Here is a 23,573-nt window from a genome sequence, read left to right as displayed (position 1 = left end):
TGAGTGCAAAAGATTAATTATAAATTTTTAGTATAAAAAGAAGTTAAACACCGTATTTAGTGTGTTATGCAAAATTCTCATGTTGCAATGAGGTAGAATCAGCTGTTTACACAATGCATAAAACCTGGCTTACTGCAACTGTTAGTGTTTTTATGTCCTTCTGTCTAACAAAAAACTACTAAATAAATAAATCCAATATATGTAAATCTAGATTTCAGCAAATTAATTTAGCTCCATGATTATAAATATTGTATAATTTTGTATTGACGATATAAAGATAAAGATGTCCTTTTCAGATAAATTGTTTTACAAGAGAACATATTTCTGTGATTTTTAAGCTAACATTTACAGAATATTAAGATTGTGATTTATGTTCCTTTAAATATGATAGTCTCATTGTTTTAAAAGGTTTAGTATAACGAGTTACCCAGTATCCTCCTGTTCTCTCCATTAGCATGGATGACACATTAGATAAACAAGGCTGTACTTGAGGACAGAGTGGCTGCTTCATGCCTCTGCACACCTCGCTGGACTGATTTCCTTTCACATACTTTTTGGCACAGTGATCATAAAAATGAAGAAAAGAAAAAAAACACAAGTTTCAGCTTTTAGACTTCCCAACCATTAAATTCATCCAGTTTGCTGCAAACTGGCTGTTCTTTAGCTGCATGGTAAAATGTAGGGCGTTTTGCATGAACTTAAAAGTCAGTATCACTAAATGAATGTTTTTCTCTTTTCCCCACATTTCCAACTCACTCCCCCTCTGGACTGAAATCTGACAACATGGTGGTATTATTCATCTCTCTGTGCGCTGCACTTTCATGGAAACACCCGATGTAAGTGTTCACTCTGTGGGTGTATGTCATGTTTTTGCATCAACAAGAAGAATGTCCTCTGGGGGACATTACTCACCAAGCAGAGTGGCTACAAGGCCAAAGGGTCAATCCACCCCACACATGATGCAACAGCGCCATCTCCAGGCATGGCATCTGCAGAACATCACTATCAGTCCATTCGCGGAATTTAGCAACGGGTATAATAAACAACGTCTCCTTGCCAGTATACTGTTTGTTCTCACCATGCATCTCAAAACGATTGTTTGACTGTTCATAACCAGGACAGCTCGGCAGTTGGTACTGTGGACTAAGTAAGAAGTAAGAAGGTCCTGGTTTGACTCCAGGAGCCAGCTGGGGCCTTCCTGTGTAGAGTTTGCATGTTCACCCTCTTCCCTGCATGCTTTCTCGAGCTTCCTCTTACAGTCCAAAGACGTGCACATAGGTGTTAATGGGACTGTGAATGGCTGTCTCCCTATGTCGGGGATAAGTTCACCTGGAGTTGGGTAAGTGGAAAAAGTAGATGGATGTTCATGTCCACTTGGTAGAGCCAAAGCAATATTTTTTTAGAGTGAATATGTAGACTGGTTAGTATCTGTATATATTTGTGGGTGGTTACATGATACAGATCATACTTTATTGGTCACTCCATCTTTGAAGTATTTCAAATTAGTGTATTAGTGTTACATGATATTATAATAAAAGTCTGTTTTTATTGCAGCCTTTTAATCAATAAATGTATAGTACAGATATAGATTCTGAATTTTGACAGTGTGTATAAAAGTGACACTTATCTTCAGATGTTTTACAGTAACCATCATACAACAATACATCAATGTGTTGCTTTTTTCTAATTAAAAAAATAGTAATTAATCTTTGTTATAAAAGGTGGTGGCCACGGCTTTTGCAGTTTGAAGCCAGAAATGAGGAGACACTTAAACAGAGAGAAGACATTTAAACAGGTGAATTTAGACATTACTAAATTCACCTGTGACACTAAGCGAACTTTACTAGGACACAACTAGAAAACACTCAACACTAAACTCAAAACACCAGAGTCTTCGGCTTTTCCCAAGGGAACTCCTTCCTGCCAAAATGACCGTAGCAGGCAGTGGCCTGGTAAATTGGCTTCTTCAGTCCCAGCTCTCTGTAAAAGTGAAGTGCTACACTGTTAATAAAAGAATCTCTTATCTTTATCAGATGGAACTAGGACAAACTGCACATACTTCACAATCACTCCAGGCCTCAGATCAAAGTTCTTCTGTACGATCTGCAGCAGCTCGTCTTCGTCTCTGTTAGATGTGCCGTAGTGAAACACTGAGATGGAGAGTGGATGGCTCACACCAATAGCATAGGAGATCTTAAGAGCATGGCAGAGTGGACACCAATCATCACACGTTAGACACAAAAACAGTGATGCGAATAAAGAGTGAAATACTTTCTTTACACGTTGATCCCCTTAATGCCATTCGATTGTCACCTGAACGAGAGCTCGCCTGCACAGTCCAGCCTTGACAAGTGACTTGGCTACCCAACGTGCTGCATAAGCTCCAGACCGATCTACTTTGGAATAGTCCTTTCCAGAGAAAGCCCCTCCTCCGTGCCCACCCCATCCTCCGTAGGTATCCACTATGATTTTACGTCCTGTGAGTCCCGCATCTCCCTGTTGATGTATACAAAACGTCAAAGGCATATCATTCATGCCCTCACATCGGATGAAAATCACAATTTACTGCAGGCTTTAGTCATTCCTAACCTGTGGACCCCCAAAAAGGAATTTCCCACTCGGCAGCAGATGGTAGATGGTGTTATCATCCAGGTACTTGGCAGGAATGACAGCCTTCACCACCTTCTCCATTAGGTTGCATCTGATCTCCTCCAAGGTGATGTCAGGACTGTGCTGTACTGAGATCACCACAGTGTGGACACGCAGGGGCTCCATGGCTCCCATGTTGTCTCGATACTCCACGGTGACCTACAGAAGAGAAACCAAAAAGCAGAGAGGGTATAGTTTCATCCATAATATTAAAGGAAAAACACAAAAAAGATGAAGTGTGCAAGATTTTCCTTGTGAAAAAGCTTACCTGTGATTTGGAGTCTGGCTGTATCCAAGGACACTCTCCATTCCGCGACAGCTCCTTCATCCTGTAGTTTAGTTTATGAGCCAGAAGCAGGGTCAACGGCATGCACTCCTCAGTCTCATCCGTGGCATAGCCAAACATCAAGCCCTTAAGGGTGAAAGGCCAGTTACATAAAAGTTTGTATTTAAATCTTTAATTGCAAATATTTACAAATTATGTCTCTGAAAAATATGAAGTGTTTTGCAAATAAGTTGTTGCTTGGTTTGCCACTTGAATATCTCAACAAATAAGCTTACACAGTCATTCCAAGTAAATGAAACCCTGTAGTGAAGGTAATGCCTTGACCCCCTTTTCCATATTTTTTATTTAGTGCTAAAAATCAAGTTTTTCAAACAGTCCTTCGGTGAATACACCATTTAAAAATTCTAAAGGGAGGCGAGGGAGTAGCGCCAATCATCAGTTTATTCACGATTTCTGAAAAACTGGAAATTCCTTGTGGTTACATGATATACACACACACACGTTAATCTCTTATGAATATTATAGCAAAAAATGTAAATAATAATTTACTTGGGAAGAAATAGTTCTACTTCATTAAAGAGATCAGAGACAGTAAGAGTTACACAAAAATATGTATGAAAGTTGTGACGTCGTTTCTTATGGGTAGTTTTCAGTATTTGAATGTCAAAAGAGTTACAATCAGAATTATGACTTTTTTCAATATTTTCATCTTTAAATTGTTGATTTATGAATTTCCTATGCCTTTGCTGCTGAACCAAAAACATAAAAAAAAGGATTAATGTGTTTATTATTGGCCTCCTAATCCTAGCCCCAACTCCAAAATACTTATTCAAACATGGTGGCTGAAAATCAAATACTGAACCTGGTCCCCTGCACCGATATCCTCCTGATCCCTGCCTTCGAACACACAGTCTGAGATCTCCGCACACTGCGGCTCCAGAGCCACTAGTACATTGCAGGTCTTGTAGTCAAAGCCTGCACATCACAGTTGAAAAAATATCAGCAACACTCTTTGACTGTGATCTTTCTGTAAAATCACGTAATCAAAAGAATACCAATTTCATCCATAGTTTACCTTTTGAGGAGTCATCATAGCCAATCTTCTTAACGGTGTTTCGCACGACTGTCTGGAGGTCTACCGTGGCTTTGGATGTTACTTCTCCAACTAGTAAAATCATGCCAGTCTTTGCCACACATTCTGTAAAAATTGAAACGAATACTGTGAGCGAGTCTCTGGAAGAGAGGAAGAAGATGGTTTGTTATCTGAAACTGCATTTATTTCGTCATCCAAGAGGCACCCAGAAGAAAAATGCTGACCTGAACTTTGATCTAAAAGGCAAACACTGTTTAATTATTAGTTACCAAATTAGCCTACCTTTGCAGCTACATTCAAAACTAATTGAACTTTATTCACTCTAAAGATCTGTTAGTACTATTAGTTCTGACACATCACGATCCATGCTCCAACTGCTTGTCTCTTCGTTCACATAACAATAGCAGATGATTTGGAATTTCTGTGTTGAATTCCTGACGGAAATCTTACTAAATAGTGAAAACGTTATCATGCCAATCTAATAAAACTGGAAACTTACCACAGGCCACTTTAGAGTCAGGGTCTTGACTTAGGTACGCATCGAGCACAGCATCACTAATCTGATCACACATTTTATCTGTGAACACAAAATCAGTATGTAAAAAATTCTAATTGGGCAACAATAAAGTAAAGTGAAATAAAATAAATACATTCTGAAGATTTGTATTCAATTTGAATCCTGATATGTTGTAGAAGGATAATAATATATAAACTATGATAACAATGTTTATTTTTACTAAGCGATGTATTAAAGAAGTGTGGGTCAAAATTCCTCCACAATGATGAAAAATTAAGTCATAGATTATTTCAAGTCACTGCTAATAAAGGCGATTCTACAAGCTGCTTAGTTTGCATCATAATTGTATACTTAATCATACCAAGAAAACCACTTAACATATTTTCTAAAATGCTGAACTTTTCCAATAAATAATTTTTTTTCTCCTCCCACCTTTTGAGATTATCATGCTTTCTTTTCTTTTTTTTTCCAAAGATGTTTAGAGTATGTTTAGTATTGAAGCTTCAATCTTGTTTAAATATTAAAACTATTCTAAATAACTTTTTATGTCACATTTTTGGCAATTTGCATATTTAATTTCAATTTTGGTTTAAATTATATTTCATATTATGTTAGTTATAAAAAAACATCTTAATTATTTAAGGTTCTCATTTTATTTATATTTTTAAAAAATTGAATTTAGGATATAAAATTTAATTATTCTGCCGCAAAAATAAATTTTTGAATATTTTAACATTCATATTCTCATTTAACGGAAATAACTGAAGTGTTAATTGATCATCATTATTTGCCCCCAATATCAGTTTTGAGTAAAATTCTCTTCCATACACTTGTGTAGTTTGCTAACATCACGGCTGTGGTGAGTTACAAGGACAGACAATGTATGTGTGCATGTCCAGACATGTCCAAGTGTCTCTGATACATCCATGTGTGAATGTCTAGCTGGGCATTGTTCGTTACACTGTGAGACATGAGTACAGCACATTAGCCTACCGGAGTGTCCTTCTCCAACAGACTCCGACGTGAACAGGAAAGTCTTCCCGCTGCGGGTTCCGCTACCTTGGTTCATCTTCTGCTCGTCGACAGTCGCTGCAGAAAAGTTGAATTCAGCGGGTCAAAATGAAGCAAAGGGCAATCGTACCGATGTAGGTTTGCTTTATAAAGTGAAAGCTGCCTGTGATGTTCGCCGGCGCCGATTATATAAAGCAATGATTAACTCTGAAGGTTGAAGATAACTGTGATTTAGAAACTCCAGAAAGCAACTGATGAAACCCTTCATCAGTAGTCGTGCAGGAAAACATGATACATCAGCACACCGTAGAAGTAATTTCCGTTTCAGGATCTGGCAACAGCTGTAATGGCTGAAGAAGGAATGTTTGCAAGCTCGGGCAGCCGCAAGATGGCACTGTTGGGACGCATTTTCTTTTTTATATTGAACTTGTCACTCCCACTCCATGTATCTCACAGCTTTGGGCTAACAAATGAAGACTTTTTTAGAAAACACATTCCCAGCTTCTAAAATTATATGGAATATATTTAGACTGAGCCACTTAACAGGGCAGGGGCGGATCTACAGGTGCCCACCAGCTGAACCCACCCCCCACTTACACTTTTATGTCCTTAAAAGTTACTTTTAAAAACTAACTGTTTTAACTTACCTACCTAAAAAAAATCGGGTTTGTTTTCTTAGAAGAGATTATATTAGAATAAATCGTTTTAAAGTGTTTTTGTGGATATTTTGTTGACTCCATTTGCATAAAGGGGATTTTTACTACTTCACTTCATGTGCGACACTGCCTAGACCTCTTTGCCCCAATGTAAAGTTTTCTAGAGCCACGTTTTCTAGATTAATTGTTCATCATGTAATAATAAAACTACAGACAAAACGCTGGTTCTATAAAAGCATGCGCTCCAAAGAGAAATACACAGAGGCAATTTACTCAAATCTCTTACTGTGTGTAACTCAACTAATTATGAATACTTGCTTGCATTGTGATTGTAGCTGGATAAGCCTATTAAGACCATGGATACAACTTTTTTTTAATGCTTCATATTAAAGAAAAGAAACATAATGTTTAGTGATGCAAAGACTTGTAATAAGACTTGTAGTATTCACTCTTTTAGCTCCTCTCCGGTGTTCTCCATCTGTCCACCAGATGCCATCAGACTTTGCTCCTCACCCAGTCACCTGATTCACTTATCTGCACTAACCCATGATCTGTAGCCACACCCATTCACACACCTGCTTCCCTTTACCCCTCAGTTTGCAGTCCTACCCATTACTTCATCTGGCAAGTAACCAACCTGTATCTGTCCACTCCCTTTCAGCCTAAGGCTACCTTTTTTGTACCAGTGACTTCAAGCAAGCCAGCATTGATGCACACTTAAAGATTTGTCTTTATTATTTCCACTTCAGTAATCCACAGCTACTGTTAGTATTTGGCAAGCATTCTCCCTCTCAATGATCAGTTCCCACAACTCACACCCAGATCCTCTTTATTAGAGAAGTACATCCTGAGCTCAGTAAATAGAATTAATGGTTGAATGGCTTCAGTATTTATGTGTTACTAATGCTTTATTTTTCTTTGACTGCTACACAATCTTCAGTTATTCCTTGTCCTTTCAGCAGAAAAATGACACACAAATGAACACACATGCACACAAACACTACTGTGTTGCACTGTGGGGGAAGAAAGCTGAAACAGTAAAAAAAAAAAAACTGTAAATGAAGCACAATTTGGTGTGAAAACAAGACATACAAAACCTACACACATAACATATCCAACCCCCGCAGGCTAACCCACTGTGTTAATCTAACGGTTATATTGTTAAAATAATATTCAACTTGTATCCCATATTGCAGCTTTATTTCTGAATCACCGAAGACGATTTAAAAAGGCAAAGGCCATGCAAAAATGACCAGAAATAGATATGATACATTGATGAGACAGCTTACAGACACTGGTAAATAGTGCGTCTTGTGACCTGTTTTATATAACATATTTTCAAAAGTTTTCCAGTAATTACATAAAAAGGGGCTAACCTGCACTAAACCGACGCTTGAATATGTTAGAATGAAGCATAATTTCACAACAGAACTTTGAAACTGTCATGTGTGGGCTGCTACACTGGTGAAATAACAAACTGCACAACACAGGATGAGGAAATGAAGTGGAGCAACCGAGTGAATACACCCCTTTATTGCCTTGCAAATATCCCTCTGCCGCAAACACAGAGTACTTTGCCCAGACATATCAGCTCAACACTGGCCTGCATTTACCACTCTGACAGCTGATGGTATGTAAACCACACAGAACTAAAACCAGTAGACACTTATTTACCAGCTTAACTTCAATCTTCTTTGTCTGTAATAACTAAACAGGGTGGCTGTTTTTGCTCTTATGTAGTGATCATATAGCGGCCTAGTTCCTCAAAAGCAGGAAATGAAAGTACTGCATGTTCATGTTCGACTAAATTTAGTTCTCTCTGGTGATGGCGACTTGTTCTGGTAAAACAGTGAGACTTTGATTGCGGCAACTGTTAGTTAATAAGTAACTGTGAAGAGGTGCAACCTTCAGGAAACGTTTGTCCAGCTTTTGCTGTATGACCCGAAACACAGATCTCTATGTTTGTTTATTAAATTAGTTGGACTGAACTCGTCTGAAGATTTCCTTTTTTTGTTCGAAGCTGGATTTTGCTGTTTTAACCAGGAAACAGTGTTGCTATGGTAAGTCGATGTTATTTTTAGACTATAACTTCATTTTTGCCTAATATACTGCTCTTCTATTGATGACTGAGGGTGACTTGATGTCAATCTTGACATTATTGAGCAATCCCGTATCAAAATTTTGAAAGTAAAATTTACTTTGTGACAATGGTGCTCATCTGGCAGTGACACAGGCCTTGGTAAACTTACCGACACTTGACAGCACTTTTTCCTGTTAGCACAGTTGCAGGAAGTAAGGTTTGGTTCTTAGAAATAACTTATACAGGGACTGTAGCACCGCCATTTGCCCGGCAGACCTGTAGTAGCATACACATGGTAGTAAATGTTTGGATAAGGGACCAACAGCACTAAAAGTGAATCAATTTCCACCATTTTTCACAGGCTGACCAACATTCTCAGCCAACTCCCGCTGTTCCGGCCTCTAAGCTTGACCAAGTGCAAGGTCAGGTAAATGAGGTTAAAGTTATTCTGACAGACAACATCAACAAAGTGCTGGAGAGAGGCGACAGATTAGATGATCTGATTGGCAAGACGGATGACCTGCAGGCGTCTGTAAGTATCCGATCGTGGGCCTTTTAGGAAGAAGCTTGAAGCCATTTTATCTTTTATCATATATGAAGATATTATGTTTAGCTGTGCTACAAAGCATATTTATGCTTTTTGTTCATAAAGTAAAGCTTTCAGATACTTTGAGTGATTTCATGATTTCTGGGGATAGTATGGTATGTTTGTAACTAGACGGGTTGAGATTTAAAAAGAAAATCCTGCTCCTGATACATATAGTCATAATAAAATGCCTTATTTGACACTAAAGCAGTTTCCTAACCTTTATAGTTTGTTGTCTGATTAGGGAAACGTCCCTAGCAGTTTCCAGTTCCCCTATAAACCTTTGTTTTCTTTTGCTTTCATTTACAGACCAAATTTGTAAAATAACCCACACATTGCTACCTGTTTCAGCTATTCAACTACATTTCTTTTTTACCGCTCACCCACTTTTAAATGTTTTATTGTTACTTTTAGCTAGGATGTTTAAACAGTTATACACTACTGCGGTCACCCCTTTAGTTTAGTATCTATTTCATCTCAATTATTTATATATGTATGGTAACTTGTTCTCACTAGATACTTAATATTTCAGTATTTCATGCACATTTACATCTTTGCAATACATGTAACCATCCTTGGGCAACAAAGACTCAGTTTGCTCTTCTAATATTTTAGGGTTCCTGTTTTAATTATCCATTCATCATTCTTCATCACTTTGTAATCACTCAATCAGAAACCCTCGTGTTCATCTCTAAAGCTTGCAAATGGTTGATGCTTTATAGGGCTTCTGGAGATTGCTTGTCTTTAAACGACGCATGTGCTTCCTCAAATATCAGGGTTTAATTTGGCAGGTTTTTTTTCTTTTCAGGCTGACTCATTCCAGAGAACATCCACAAGGGTGGCCAGAAAATACTGGTGGAAAAATGTTAAAATGATGATCCTAATCGGTGTGATTGTGCTGATCATCATCATCCTCATCATCCTTGCTGCCACAAAAGTTATATAAATTCCACGTTTACCTACTCAAGGCTGAAAGCTACAAACATGGCGCTTACCGGCATTTGAATTACTCTTGCAAGTGATCACTTCAGCTTAAGCAAAGACATGTAAATTTAAAGGGCTAATGATTGTTGATTATGTTATTTTGTGACAACATAATGTGAAAAAGAAATTGAGGGCAGCAGAGATTGAAGTGATATGAAGTTAGCTGAAATACTTTAACACTCCAACAGTCTTACATGTGTGACATAAAACCACTCTATTAATGGAACAGAAATTCAAATGTGTTTATTTTTATTTGTCGCATTTCTTCATGTCCAATACACTGTATATATATTGTATGTTTATGACTGTCAAACTCTGTAATAACATATTTAATATATGATTGATGACTATGATAAAGATAATGAATTGTAATAACACATTTTGTATCTTTGCTACCACATTACTGAATATGTGAGTGATTTGTTCCAACCAATGTTACATTTCAGTCATGGAATATATGAAGCAGTTCACAAGTTAGCATTTGGACATAAGTACAAAAAACGAAGGGATGAGGAAAGCAAACTGATCAAACATTGCAGCAATCCAAATAAATGCATAACAATGAAATACTCAGTAGGTATAGGAGAAAATGTACTGTAGGTCTCGGTGTTCTTCAATTACTGTCTAGTAATTGAAGAAGCTAAGTAATCTTTGCTGGATGCCATCATCTCTCTGGCCAAGGCTCCAACAGCGCACGGTAGACTTTCATCACTCTGAAACCTATGAAAAACAAACAACAATAAATCAGCTATAGACAAACAAAGAGGGTAAGATTGCAAAACAATAGGAATCCCCTGTGTTTATAATGTCCAATGTAATAAAAAAACTATAAGAAAAAAACCAAACTGATTATTTTAACATATTACATAAAAAGTTAGAAAGTTAAGCTAGAGATCTTGAAGTGCATTAAATTGAAGAAGTCAAAGCCAAAATACTAAATGGAAGAAATGTTCAGATTGGTCAAAAATACACATTAAAGAAAGCATTACATGCAAATTTTCTGGAGATGTAGTGACACTTTGATTCTTCTCATTTTACCAAAGGTTATAAGAGGAAAATTTGTTACAGGAAAATTAACAAAAGGAGGAGCCTTTTCCATCGCTGTGAGTAACACAAAACAGAACAATACATGTACACAAATTAAAGCACTTTATCCCCCAGCACAGTAGAGTCCAAATACGAACCAGGTTTTAGCTCATGGACTACTGGCTACAAGAGCTAAATAAAGAAACAAGCATTTTAATTAAGATTAGGGATGCATATATTAACATTAGGAACTGGAAAGTCCAGAGAAAGCTGTATGTATCCTTTAAAAAACAAAGTTATTTTTTCAGATTTATAATTATTACTTGTGGGGGAGTAAGGGCCTGTAAAAAATGACAATTACATATGTATATTTTACGTTTTACATTACAAACAATTGCAAAGAAATTAAAAAATTGAAAGAAAGATGACAAAGCTGGACGTGTCCCATATTGTTTAGTTTAGAAATGCTGATACAGGATGTTGGAAGACCATACCAAATGGCAGCATTCGAGAGCGTATGCTTCTCATACCCGGTCCGCATTGAGCGGGCCCTGAGAGTATCTGGGAGTCAGCTCATGGCCTGCAAGGAAGCTCCGCTGGCAGGTACAAACAAGGTATGTCAGAGTTAGGAGACAACATACTTCCTTCTGTTTCCTTGCACATCCTTAACTTTGGCATCCATTTACTGTAGTAGCAGTACATTACCTGTTAACTTTACAGTTTAAAAAAAAAAGAGAAGATGCAAAAGAGGCAGCAGAAGCCGGCTGTTAAAATAATCGCCACAAGAGCGTAGCCTCTATGTTACCACTACTGTAAAGCACTTCAGGGTGCTGAGAAAAAGAAATTTATGGAGGAAATTATGCATAATGTTACCAAACATCAAAGTAAATATAAAACTACTTTAAGTTTAAAAGCAAAAAAGTATATATGTACTATTACATACCTATTTCAAGAGGAGGGTTTCCCCTATTAATACGGCTTGTAACTGTTCGTGTGACCACCACGTCGTGGCGACTTGCCATAACCACCAGATTGATCTGCACATGTGAACAAAGTGGGAATTTCACACGTTTGTAATGTTTCAAAAGTAGAAAAAAACTGGCCGTAAAACTATACTCACTGTTGTAGTCACCATAGCCATAATAGTTGTTGTAACCAGAGTAATCATAGCCACCATATCCTCCATAGCCTTGATTACTGTAACCATAGTTGCCATAATTTCCATAGCCTTGATTCCAGTAGTTGCCATAACCCTGGTTCCAATTTTGATTTGGGCCTGAAACAAAAAACAGACACCAAGTTGACATAAACTGACCTGTGTTTCAAACTAAAAACGAAACTGTCAAACCTCATCTTCTGTTATTAAATCAGACTGTTAGATTGAGAGCAGACTTAACTGCTAATTTTGTGATTTACATCCCAGAAATGTAAAACAGTTAAGAATTTTGTATGTGTGTGTTTTTAGTTTGTTTGTTTTTTAATTACTGTTTTACCATCACATTTACATAACAAGCCTAGCAGAGGAGAAAGCTTTGTTATCTTTAAGAACAGAAAACACTTTTTTGCACAGTTTGTACAAGTAAGCTTTATAAATATCTTTACCTGCAAGAAGTTATGCAAAACAGTCTACACTCACCACCTCTTCCCCGAGACCTAGATGAATATCCTCCTCTGCCACCCCAATACTGCTGCTGTTGGTACTGCTCCTTAGACATCGCCACTTTTATTTCACACTATAAGAAATTACCAGATTAAGTCAAATTAAGGTCCCATAATTCACCACAAATTCACACAAGTCTTCCATGTTCGTACACATTTTATATGTATATATATACATAAATCCCTCTCTCTCTCCATATATATCTATATACATATATATCTATCTCTATCTATCTATCTATCTATCTATCTATCTATATACATATATATCTATATATGTATACACACACACACACACATTTCAATTTCAGTGTCTGTAGCTTTAAATTAAATTAGGATTGGTTGTGCATCCGCCCCTTTAAAGAAGGGTCTGTGAGTGACAGTTAGAAGCAGCCAATAGGAGCAGCCCAGCTCATTTACACTATACTGCTGTCAAACAGACCAGAATGAGACACACTGTAGCTTCCAACTTTCTCCCTGCACACCACTCTTACTTTAAAATACAGCCAAATTGTCTGCACGATCTTTGTTTTTTCACATATATAAATGCAAAGTTTGTCCAACAAAGTGCTGCAGTTACAAAAATCTAAATTTCATTGGTGGGGAGCAGCCTCTTGGTAAACAGCTCTCCGTTAGTAATGGACCACATTAAAGTCAATGTTTCAAAGTAGTTCTCTTGTCTTACAACAGAATCCAAAAAATATACCCATGAGTGCACAGTTATTGTAAATTTGAATGAGTACAGAGATTAGAAAAGAAGCAAACAGATGTAAATGCTAACAGAAAGCCAGATGAGTTTAAGTGCACTGAAGCATATAAAGTAACACCCACACAGTACTTTTTAAAAGGTTACTAATCTGTCTGTAATAATTCCACAAAGTCACTATCCTCAGCATTTCTTTTTCCCCAGAGCTTTGACTGTGTATACAGTCAAAGCTAACAATTATGTTAGCCACATTATCTACATTTGAAAAGAACAGGGCTGCTTTAGTTGCTGTCACGTCGCTGCTGTGTGGCTCTGGTGTTTAACACCTTAGTTTGATTCATAATTATCATGTTAAAACACCAAAGTCACATAAACGAACCTTTTGATGCAGCAGTAAAGCAAAAGGTTGATCAGCTATAAAATGTATAAGTGGAGTCTGGCTGTTTTGAGACTGAGTGAGAGAAGACATACAGCTTTTCAACATATGCATCGCAGACTTTTTTCTACATATAAAAAGGGGGGAAATTCTGAAAAATAAAAACACATAATATAGGACCTAAAAGAAAAGGACTGTACCTTGCTTAATCCAATATTGTGGTACTTTTTCTCCATAATCTTCTTTACTGGCTCCTCCTCCTTGAATGTGATGAAACAGAAGCCTCTCCTTTTGTTTGTTTTGTTCTCCATGGGAAGCTCAACGGACTCCACCTGTTCACATTAAGACATAATTTAATGGGCAAATAGGAGCCCTGCAGAGCCACACAGAACAAGTGGGAGAAAAGATCAAACAAAATCTAATTTTCATAAGTCACTCACCTCTCCGAAGGCACCAAAATACTCTCTGACTTTCTCTTCAGGAGTGTCAGGAGAGAGGCCACCAACAAAGATCTTCTTTACTGGCTCCTTGCTCTTCATAGCCTTGGCTTTTTTGGGGTCAATCACCTTCCCATTAAGTTTATGTTCTTTCTGTGAGGCAACCTGTAAAGCAATATAGACCATTGACAAAAATGTACATAAGTGAATATTTCATCTTTCATTTTGATTTAGCGGAACGGATGTTTGATTGTTTGGGCATCATTGAGCTCAAACTTTATAGGTTGTATTCATAAACCGCGCAGTAGTATAGTTACATTCATTCTAATTTAAGTCTATATGACAAAAAAAAGGCCAAAAATGAAAATTTTCTGCTAATCATTAAATAAAACTGAAAAAAAAAACACCCACACAGACATGAAACTGCACAATCACAGCAAGTTCATGTCTGTTAGAAAAGCAAATTCACTGGTAATTTTAAAAAAAGCACACACATCCACTTATGTGAACAGGATAATACCTTATCAACACTTTCAGGTTCTTTGAAGAGCACAAACCCAAAACCCCTTGACCGTCCAGTCATGGGGTCCAGCTTTAACGTGCAGTCTACCACTTCCCCAAACTTTGAAAAGTAATCTTTCAGGTCCTTCTTAGTCGTGTCCCAGCTGAGGCCTCCAACAAACATCTTCCTGTTGACAAATCACACAAAAATAAGCAGGTGGTGTCTATGTGTTGAGACTGCTTTATAAGATATCTATGCAAGCTTCTTTAAACAGCTGGGCTGCTCAAAGGTCCCCTCATTTGCTACAAGTAATCTATGCAACTTGCTTAGTAAGTAATTTATCATCAATTTACATCCAGACAATACAATATCAAACACAGCAGATCCTCCATTCATTAGGTGACTAATGAGGACCTGATTTCATCTTTTATGTGCAACCAAAATGTGAACACATATAAGGGTTTTTCCTAGCTCAAAATGGGCCTTCACATATAAACATGCTTTGTCCATATTAAAATAGGGCAAAGAATCTGTTCCCTTTCTTAACAGAAGCCTGTTAACATCTTTCTGTTGTTTGTGACCATTTGATAAAGAGAAATGTATTTATTCTTGAGTAAATTCAACTATAATCATGAAATGCGGGGTAATTGTTTTGTTATTTTGAAGTGATGGTGAATTTTAAATGGTGTAAGTCCAAAACCCCTTTCTATATCAGAATCAGTCAATCACTTTATTGCAAGGAAAACCATGCATATAAATCCACCAGTGAAGTACTGTAGACCTGCAACCAACCAGTGCAGTGTTATTATCAAGAAAGATGGTTTTGTTTACAACTGCAGTGATAAAATGTTAAGATATTCCCTAAATTGAACCTGTTCTAATTCTTTTTAATTAAGGGATTCAGTGACCAGGTTGATATAAAAGGACTGTGACTCACAGCTGATGGCGATATATATATTTTGTAAGTCTTGTGACTTTATTTTGGGTTTTATTTCCCACCTTTTCTAAAAAGGGAAACAAAAATCCTGCAATGTAATGTATGCTCTTCATACAATTTTGGAACCATTAGCTCCACTTTTGATTGATATTGCCAACACTTAAACATTTGCTAATTATTAGCCAATATCAATGATTGGTAATCTAATGCAATCTTCTTTTTAGTGCTCCCATTGGACGTCGCTAAAACGGATAATCTGCCTATACTTCACCCTATTCTTTGCATCATTTTCTGTCACACCACAGGACAATAACAAACCAATACTCTGTATATGCATCCATACTTTGATTTTCTGAACAACAGGAAAAGCTGTTTTTCTAAACTGAAAACTGAAAATAATAACAAACATTCAAAAGTAAATGATATTTGAAAATATCACTTACTTTAGTCTAACATTTCCTTTTAAAACCCAAACTTTTAAAATAGCAAACCGGTAACACTCAAACACCTCGGAAATCGTTCTAGTGTAATGTTTAGTTTATGAATGTTTGTTAAAATAATCACCCCTCTTAATGAATAAAGTAGTACCCAACAATAACAATGCCAGGTCCTGCAAAAATCCGGTCCTGCAGCTACAGCATCTTTTCGATTATCAACAGTGAACCTGAGTCTATCCACCCTTCACCATACCCTTCATCCTCCTCGTTTTTACTGGCGTCGATCCTTGATCCTTCGGCCTCGCCCCCCATAAGGCCACAGTCCCCCGCTGCTGACATCGGGTCGTCACTGTTCGCCTCTCCATCCTCCTCCATTCTCATCATGTTCGGGTCGTCGCTTAATTCATAATCATCCGACATGTTTCGGGTTTTTCTGGAACAAGACTTAAACTAAAGCTTCACCCCTAAAGGGCTCTGAACTCAAAGCTACGTCAGATATCTCTGCTGGAGCTAAGCTAACTGTCTGGCTTCTGTCAGCTAACTGATGACAGGCTAGTCGCTGGCTAATATTTTGATATCATATGCTGTTAAATAAAATGTCCGTCGCTAGTTAGAACAAGCTAACTGGTTGGGTTACGTGAATCCAATGTGGGGTTAGTATGAATTTGGAGAAAACAACGCTCGGTATGAAAAAAAATTAGGTTGAAGTTACGATAATATTGAGAGGGGACTTATGAGCGTCGCTTTGTTTTCGTCGCCGTCATCTTCTTCTTCGTCGGTTAAAAACGGCTGTCAAACCGACGTGAAAGCTAGACCGCGCCCCCTTCTTTATGTAACAAATAGTACATTTTGGGCTTAATTCCCTCTTTTTTGTAGAGCCGTTTGCAAAAATACAGATGAAAAAAAGGAAATAATTGAGGCAAAAAGTAAGGAACAGAGCAAACCAAAAAGCAGAATTATGTAAAAGACATTTTTCAGTTAGTAATTTATACTCTGAACAAATTTTTGGTCAATAATACACCAAAGACAAAAAGTAGATTCATCATGATTGATGAATCAAATAACCAACCCACCCATCAGCATGTTAAAGAATATCATAAGATGCAGAATCTAACAGTCCTAAAATTGATTAATTAATTAATGTCATGACTACAATACTGTGCAAAAGTCTCACCCCTCATTTATTTATATTTTTCTTCCAAGGAGCCAGACTTTTGTCAGTTTTTAAGTAATCTTGAGCAAAACTTCAAGGTTTTCTGAAGACGCATGTTTCTGCTGCTTGTTAAAATCACTTACCTATTGGGACAAACCAGTGTTATGTTGACACAAGCTACTTATCAAAGCACCAATTTTAAATTGCACCTTTAAGGGTTTTTTGTTTTCCTTTCTTTTTTGTGGTTTAGCCATTTGTAATCCTTACCGTTCAATTTGGAAGCACTTTTTAAAAACAGTTTGGACTGAAGAAGAAGAAGAAGTCAGGCTTCTGGGGGAGACAAGGCATTTATTAGAAGTCCATTTCCTGAATAATACCAACAATGTTTCACACAAAGTCTGGCAATGTTTCAGTATTTTCACTTCCCAAGATCAACATTACAAATGAACAACAAGTATGGCACATTTAAATAGACACCATCACCTGTGAGGGGGATTAATTAAGACATTCAAACAAAGTTTCAAATGGAGACTCTCATTCTGCTGAGTGCATCTATACTGTAATTATACTTTCTAAAACGAGACAGTTCACTCACTGCACAGGACTTCATACGTCTGCGACACATTTGTTTGGGTAGAGAGGAAGGAAAATGGTACATGAACATTTACAAAATGGTTAAGAAATACAGTTCACGCATATACATTTGGAGAGTGGCAGTCAAATACAGTTAATCTAAAAGGTAAAAAGCTAGTCTCACATGTCATGTGCAGTTTCCTCCAGGCTTGTAAATGTAAAGCAACAGCTTCCCATTCAATCAAATGGTCCAATGACATTGAAGTCCCATTTGTGTTCCTATAATGCTTGGTGCATCCGTTTGTATTGATGAGAAAAGCATCCTGAAAGAACTGGATAGTGAGCCACCTTTAAAGACTGGAATTTCATAATCAGCCCCATTGATTGCCAGCAGTCCCAGCAGCATCGCCAGTCCCTCGTTACCCATCAATGTGGAAGAAAAAAACCCCCCAAAACAATAAAACACTAGAATTGCAAAAAAGGTGGGGGCAAAATAAGAGGAGAGGTCATCACGAAGTCATCCGTCTACGCACGTTGTTAAGCATGTCCTGTAAGCTGAAGTTGGCTAAAGGAGGTAATGAGGTTATAATGGCCCCTCTCCTCATCTGTCAGCTCCATGTTTCCAGGCCTGACCACCACCACAACATTAATGCCGGCTTCTTCTGCAGCTTTGGCCTCTGCAATGACAAATGCAGTCACGTTAAAAAAGAAAGTACACAGTTTTTTGCCCTTAACAGAATATTATTATCAAGACGTGACAATAAACAGAAGTGGCCAATAGGAGTCTCTTTGAAGACGGGTGTCAGACGGATTCAAAACCTCAACACAAAACGACTACTTTGAACATTTCAGTGTTTCACAAAGCCTCACTTTGCCGATCACTGCCTTCGTCCCACCGATCTATTCATCCTGGTAGTCTTTATGTTATCTTACTAGCAGACAAACACCAGACCAAACGGAGAATATTATCATTGCTAACATACTTACCCCGGGTGACGTCTGTCAGGAATGTGATTTCCTCAGGCTGACAGCCAATCCTCTCTGCAATTCTCTCATAGCTCTTTGCGTCCACTTTAGCCCCTATACTGGTGTCAAAGTGACCGTCAAATAACTGGGGGGAAAAAAAAAAAAATCAAACCATCAGATTAGACAATATCAATAACAAAAACAACAAGAGCTTACAATTTGTTTTAGCCATTAACAGCTCCTCCAATACAAAAATGTTACCTTCTTATAAAAAAATAATAAACAAAATTAAATAAAATAAAAATAGAAACTATGTGTAAGCAAAGGTTGTGTTTGCACTAAAGTAGGAAAGTGGAACAAACTTCTAGAAGATCTCCTTCAACAGAGTATCCAAATAGAAGTTTCTGTGCCTCCACGCTTCCAGAAGAGTAGATGTAGACTTTCAGGCCACGTGCTCTCCATGTTCTGATAGATGGAACTACATCCTGATAGACCCTGATTTTAAAAAGGGATGGGGGAAAAAAAAGCAGCTTATTATTATGTTTTTGTGGGGTGGCGGTGGCGGGTTATCTCTACTTCTGACAAACAAACCAAATTATGACCCAAACCCGAGTAAAAGCGTATATGAATTTCAAAAGTGAGGAAAATGATCAGTGTACTTACTCGCCTTTGATTCTCCCAGATGCATAAGCTGACCTCCACATGTGACCCTGAAACTGTTTGAGCGCTGTGGACTTCCTGTCTGCTGCCATCTGCCACAGAACATTTTCTACTACTTCCCTAATGGCCTTCTCCTCATCTGTGTGAACTGTCTGGTCCACAGTGTGCACAGGACACGCCCGGTTCTGTTTCATGTCCTCTTCAATCTGCCGTGACAGTCAGCCTTTTTGTTAAAAGAGCACTAAGGCATGTTCCCTGGTTTACTTGGTGGATTAAAACAGGTATGTCAATATTCATAAATAAAAAAAAAAGGCAAGCAATTCAGAAAATAAAGGATAGAAGCTGAATATGTAAGAATTCTTCAGTACCCAAATAAAGGTTTTCCCTCCTTTGTTCATTAGCTGCTGATAAATAACAAACTGCATTCCTGCCAGGCTGAGTAACAGCCTGGATTTCATTCTTCCAGTAGGGAATCACACTTAAAAACATGTTTGCTAGCTACCTGTTTCTTTAGTAGATGAACATCTTGTTTGCACTCGTCTTCTTCCCAGTGAGTGGACAGGTAATCCTCAAGATGCTCTTTGATGTACGGAAAAAGGATATCCTAGAAATGAAAATATGGACACGTGACAGCAAAAATAAATAAATAAAACATAAAACCCACACTAGAGCCTGAGTGATTTGTCAGCAGATCGATATCACCTATCTGCCAATCCGTATTTATAGCAGCGAATAAATTTTAATTTTAATAACAGAAACTACAGAAGAGATGAGAGAAACATCCTTCAACCAGAGTTGATGTCCATAGTTTGTCCACCAGGGGGCCTTACAAGGACTTACAAACAAACAACAACCAGCTGATCCGAGCAGTCAGGTAGCATACATGAGTAAATAAATAACAACATACAACAAACGTTAGAGAAATGTGATTGTTTCCGGTGTTGGAAAGCCGATGAACTTGAAAATGGGATTGTTAAATCACCATGTTGTTCTTAGAGATCTTATGCTTAGGCTCTAATTCAGTCTCTCTAGTTGGAAAATACCAACAGAACAATGTTTATTGATTCCTGTTTTAAAAGCCTTTTCCTTCATTTATGGTACAGCTGTTGTGTCTGTTTGCACAGACATTTGCCTACCCAGAGAGGAGTTTTTTTTAACCTACGCAAATGTGGTTCAATGTAGCTCTTGAAAAACCGAACAGTGTGTAGCTCAATGTTGATGAGCATTGTGAATGGTGACTTCACATGTCCATGTCTATTTCTAACGCACTTCCGTATTCTAAGACACAAAGCAAAGAGGCTTCCATGAAAGTAAAAACATTACATGAAACTGCTAATTACAACACTTCTTGTGTGACATGAACGCAGCGTTAGGTGTGTTCGTTGTCAAACGGTATTTCTGGTTATATAAAGCAAATATAGACATTTGTAGAAGCAAATCAATAAAATTGCATTATATTCAGGAGATAGAGAGACCCTGTGAAGTTTTGTTGGTTTAGATGTGTGCTACCGGTGACAGGCAGCTGTTAGCATAGCCGCACAACCGTGCAGACTTCGTTTGCATTGCATTTCACGCTGCTTACCTTCACAAATGTAATCGGTGTGGTGGTGCCTTCAATGTCGAGCAGCAGGGCACTACTGCAGGCAGGAATAGAAACAGTGGCCATTTTTACTGGGTGAGTCTGCAACGGCTCTTGTTAGCTGACGTTAGCTTACTAATTAGCAGCACCGCGGTGGAAGAACCAGGCTGGACCCGGTCCTCGCTGTTTTTACAAGACTAACAGATCAAGCAGACTACAGATTATGCACGCGCTAACAAATTTATCTGGTGGTAAGCCACTAACTAGCAGTCACTTCACAGCTAACAAACAGGGCAGTAATATGCACACATGGCCAGCTCCGTCAGTTCAGACTCCACGCCAGTAGGCGGCGGTACCTTAATAATGAACAACAAGTAAAACAACAATAAGAATTTGTTTATTTGTTTAAAACGTTATTTAAAATCGATATTCCAACACTCAGTTTACTTGTCTGTGCCATTTTATTAAATGAAAGCATGTTTTGCATTTGGTATTATTTATTGGTTAACATTTATGCCAGTATAAAGAAATGTGCGAAGACAACAGGGGGCTATTTTATATGAAAGTCTTTTATTTGTCCTACAACAGCAATACTGAAACTATGCCAGAGCAACACTGTAATGCAGAGGTAGTAGTATAAGGCACACCTGTTAACTGATCATTAACACAAATATCTAATTAGCCAAGTAAGTAAACTAAAATTTTATTTGTATAGCCCCTTTCAAGATAAAAAATTACAGGGCTATAAAAGGGCTATCTTAAATAAACCAAACATGAGTGAACAAAGGTGAATAAGTCTGCACAGAGCTGATGAGCTGATTTTAAGTCTCTATGAAACTTTTCAACTCATATACACTTTCACCAGTCTTATAACTAAATACTGTGATGGTGGTCTTGAGTTTGACATGTAATGAATCAGCTATTATTGTAATGTTTTAATGTAATTAGTACTGTAAAACTAAAATAGGACTTGTTGTACATTTTCTATTTTATAACCACAAGTTTGTTATTACAACACATCTCTTTTTTTGAAAAGCATCTCCAAACTTAAAGGCTGGACAGGAACAATTCAATTTATTGGTGATACTTACATAGTGCAAGTAAAATTCCATCACCATTAAATGTTTAGAAGTATTCATCTTCAAGATCATGATGAAGGGTCAGAGTGTATCTTTACACTTTCTGTGAGGATATTTTATGTAATAAATAATATATGATGTAGTGTCTTTTTGTTTTGTTTCAATTTTTTCAATTTATGGCAGGGCTGTGACTGGATGTCGAACCAGGGACATCTATTGTAGAGCCAACTGTAAATCGGTGCAAAATGAAGTAAGGATCCATAAAGACAGTGCCAAGTGGATCGGCAAGAATCAAGAAAGTGGTGAGGAATAAGTAATGTTTAATGTTGTCTCTAAAATGTCCCAAAATGTTAGAAAACATCTTTAAATTTTAACTTTTATTGTTGCTTTTCCGCTTTTTGCTTTTAAAAGTCAGAAGAAAAGGGGAAAAAAGAGAAACCACACAAAATAATTTCTCATTAAATTACACTGATTTTGTTTAATATGTTTTTTGTTTTATTAAAGATGCTGGCTTTTCATTTTTCATTTCCGGTTCTGGTCTCTTCACTGTGCTGTGCTCCACCACTCCTGCAACCTAGAACTGGTCTAGTAACTTGTGTGTCTTACAGTGACATAAGTGCTACATAGGGGCTTTAGCTGTCTAGCTCAAATTTCTCTCTACGATGTAGGGTTTGGATTTTCTCTCCTAAACTGTGATCGTTGGCAGTCTCCGCCGGTCGATCTGCCTGAGTGTATGTTTTTCTGTTTTGTTTTGGCTCCCCTGCCTTCTCCTGTATGTGTGTTTTCCAGTGTGCCAGTTTATGGGTGTCATCAGGCCAGAAGGTCTTTCCCACGCTGAAGCCAGCCACACCTGTCTTCCATCTAGATTCCAGGTGCTGCTGATCACTTTCGCAAAGTGGTTACTAAACTGTTTGACTGAGCTTGAGTCAACGCTGGATCGTTCAGTTACGGAGTTAGTTATTTGGGTCCTGTTCTCACCACGCACCTTGACATAAATAATAAACACTTTGGTTTAGAAACAGCATTTTGTCTTTAGTTGTGTTATCATTGTCTAATATTTAAATTTTTTCAATGATCTGAAACACTTTTTTACACCAATGTATGTACGTAGAAGTTCTGTTAAAAAACCATCAACAGAATCATTCCAACAATGTGAACCTGAAGCTGTCACTGCAACTCTACTAATGCCCAGTTTGTAACAACAGACATGATGCCTCATGCTACAAAACAGCCCTAAGAGATGCAGTTAAATGTGGCCTCAAAGTCCAAAAAACCGCACGCATATCATACAGTTGGGCAAACTTGTCGACACTGTTCTTCAGAGGATAAAGTGTTGGTGCCGTGTTCCACCACCAGACGTCCAAACTATGTTGCAGAGATGTGCAAACCAGGAAAGCACAAGAGCCTTAAGGCCATTTTCAGAACTTTTTTAAATTGTAATTCTAAGAATCAAAGGAGCTTGCAAAGAAAAGCGTCTGGACTTCTTTAAGTTGCTTGAAGACGTTTCACCTCTCATCCGAGAAGCTCCTTCAGTTCTAAGGTCAAATGGTGGAGAGTCCCAGATATAAACCTAGTGGGAGTAACCCCCCACAGAGGGACAAAAGGACCCCCTGATGATCCT

General features: G+C 37.7%; 4 protein-coding genes across 7 annotated transcripts; 1 reads left to right on the top strand and 3 right to left on the bottom strand.

Moving 5' to 3' along the window:
- Positions 1-937: 937 nt before the first annotated feature.
- mat2al (methionine adenosyltransferase II, alpha-like) lies at positions 938-5,942 on the bottom strand. Its single transcript, XM_005949838.3, has 9 exons — positions 5,539-5,942; positions 4,528-4,605; positions 4,011-4,133; positions 3,798-3,910; positions 2,918-3,061; positions 2,590-2,808; positions 2,314-2,496; positions 2,060-2,193; positions 938-1,980 (listed from the first exon to the last, which is right to left on the bottom strand). The coding sequence occupies exons 1-9, from the start codon at positions 5,612-5,614 to the stop codon at positions 1,878-1,880; spliced, it is 1,173 nt and encodes a 390-aa protein (XP_005949900.1). The 5' UTR covers positions 5,615-5,942; the 3' UTR covers positions 938-1,877.
- A 1,766-nt stretch (positions 5,943-7,708) lies between these two features.
- Positions 7,709-10,260, top strand: si:ch73-234b20.5 (uncharacterized protein LOC449923 homolog). Of its 2 annotated transcripts, none has more exons than XM_014330125.2 (4): positions 7,709-7,842; positions 8,191-8,272; positions 8,654-8,824; positions 9,687-10,260. In XM_014330125.2, exons 2-4 carry the CDS (start codon positions 8,270-8,272, stop codon positions 9,822-9,824), a joined length of 312 nt encoding a protein of 103 aa, XP_014185611.1. In that variant the 5' UTR covers positions 7,709-7,842; positions 8,191-8,269; the 3' UTR covers positions 9,825-10,260. The 2 variants fall into 2 exon arrangements, with proteins under 2 accessions (XP_014185611.1, XP_005949898.1); XM_005949836.3 differs by having other exon boundaries at positions 7,728-7,842; positions 8,233-8,272.
- On the bottom strand, positions 10,080-16,740 carry hnrnpd (heterogeneous nuclear ribonucleoprotein D). Of its 3 annotated transcripts, XR_001335831.2 has the most exons (9): positions 16,196-16,740; positions 14,587-14,755; positions 14,070-14,231; positions 13,830-13,961; positions 12,525-12,621; positions 12,009-12,164; positions 11,832-11,925; positions 11,383-11,484; positions 10,080-10,582 (listed from the first exon to the last, which is right to left on the bottom strand). XR_001335831.2 is itself a non-coding variant. In XM_014330123.2 (8 exons), the coding sequence occupies exons 1-7, from the start codon at positions 16,360-16,362 to the stop codon at positions 11,858-11,860; spliced, it is 951 nt and encodes a 316-aa protein (XP_014185609.1). In that variant the 5' UTR covers positions 16,363-16,740; the 3' UTR covers positions 10,080-11,484; positions 11,832-11,857. The 3 variants fall into 3 exon arrangements, 2 of the variants coding, with proteins under 2 accessions (XP_014185609.1, XP_014185610.1); XM_014330123.2 differs by having other exon boundaries at positions 10,080-11,484; XM_014330124.2 differs by lacking the exon at positions 11,383-11,484.
- Positions 16,741-17,423: 683 nt separating this feature from the next.
- On the bottom strand, positions 17,424-21,227 carry enoph1 (enolase-phosphatase 1). Its single transcript, XM_005949835.2, has 6 exons — positions 20,877-21,227; positions 19,797-19,898; positions 19,298-19,500; positions 18,997-19,129; positions 18,656-18,779; positions 17,424-18,345 (listed from the first exon to the last, which is right to left on the bottom strand). The coding sequence occupies exons 1-6, from the start codon at positions 20,958-20,960 to the stop codon at positions 18,206-18,208; spliced, it is 786 nt and encodes a 261-aa protein (XP_005949897.1). The 5' UTR covers positions 20,961-21,227; the 3' UTR covers positions 17,424-18,205.
- Between the last annotated feature and the right edge of the window lie 2,346 nt (positions 21,228-23,573).

Source organism: Haplochromis burtoni, unplaced genomic scaffold, assembly GCF_018398535.1.
Source record: "Haplochromis burtoni strain Fernald_Lab_line unplaced genomic scaffold, NCSU_Asbu1 Contig_344, whole genome shotgun sequence".
In the NCBI taxonomy this organism is placed as follows: domain Eukaryota; kingdom Metazoa; phylum Chordata; class Actinopteri; order Cichliformes; family Cichlidae; genus Haplochromis; species Haplochromis burtoni.
This window is presented reverse-complemented; position numbering and strand designations above follow the sequence as displayed.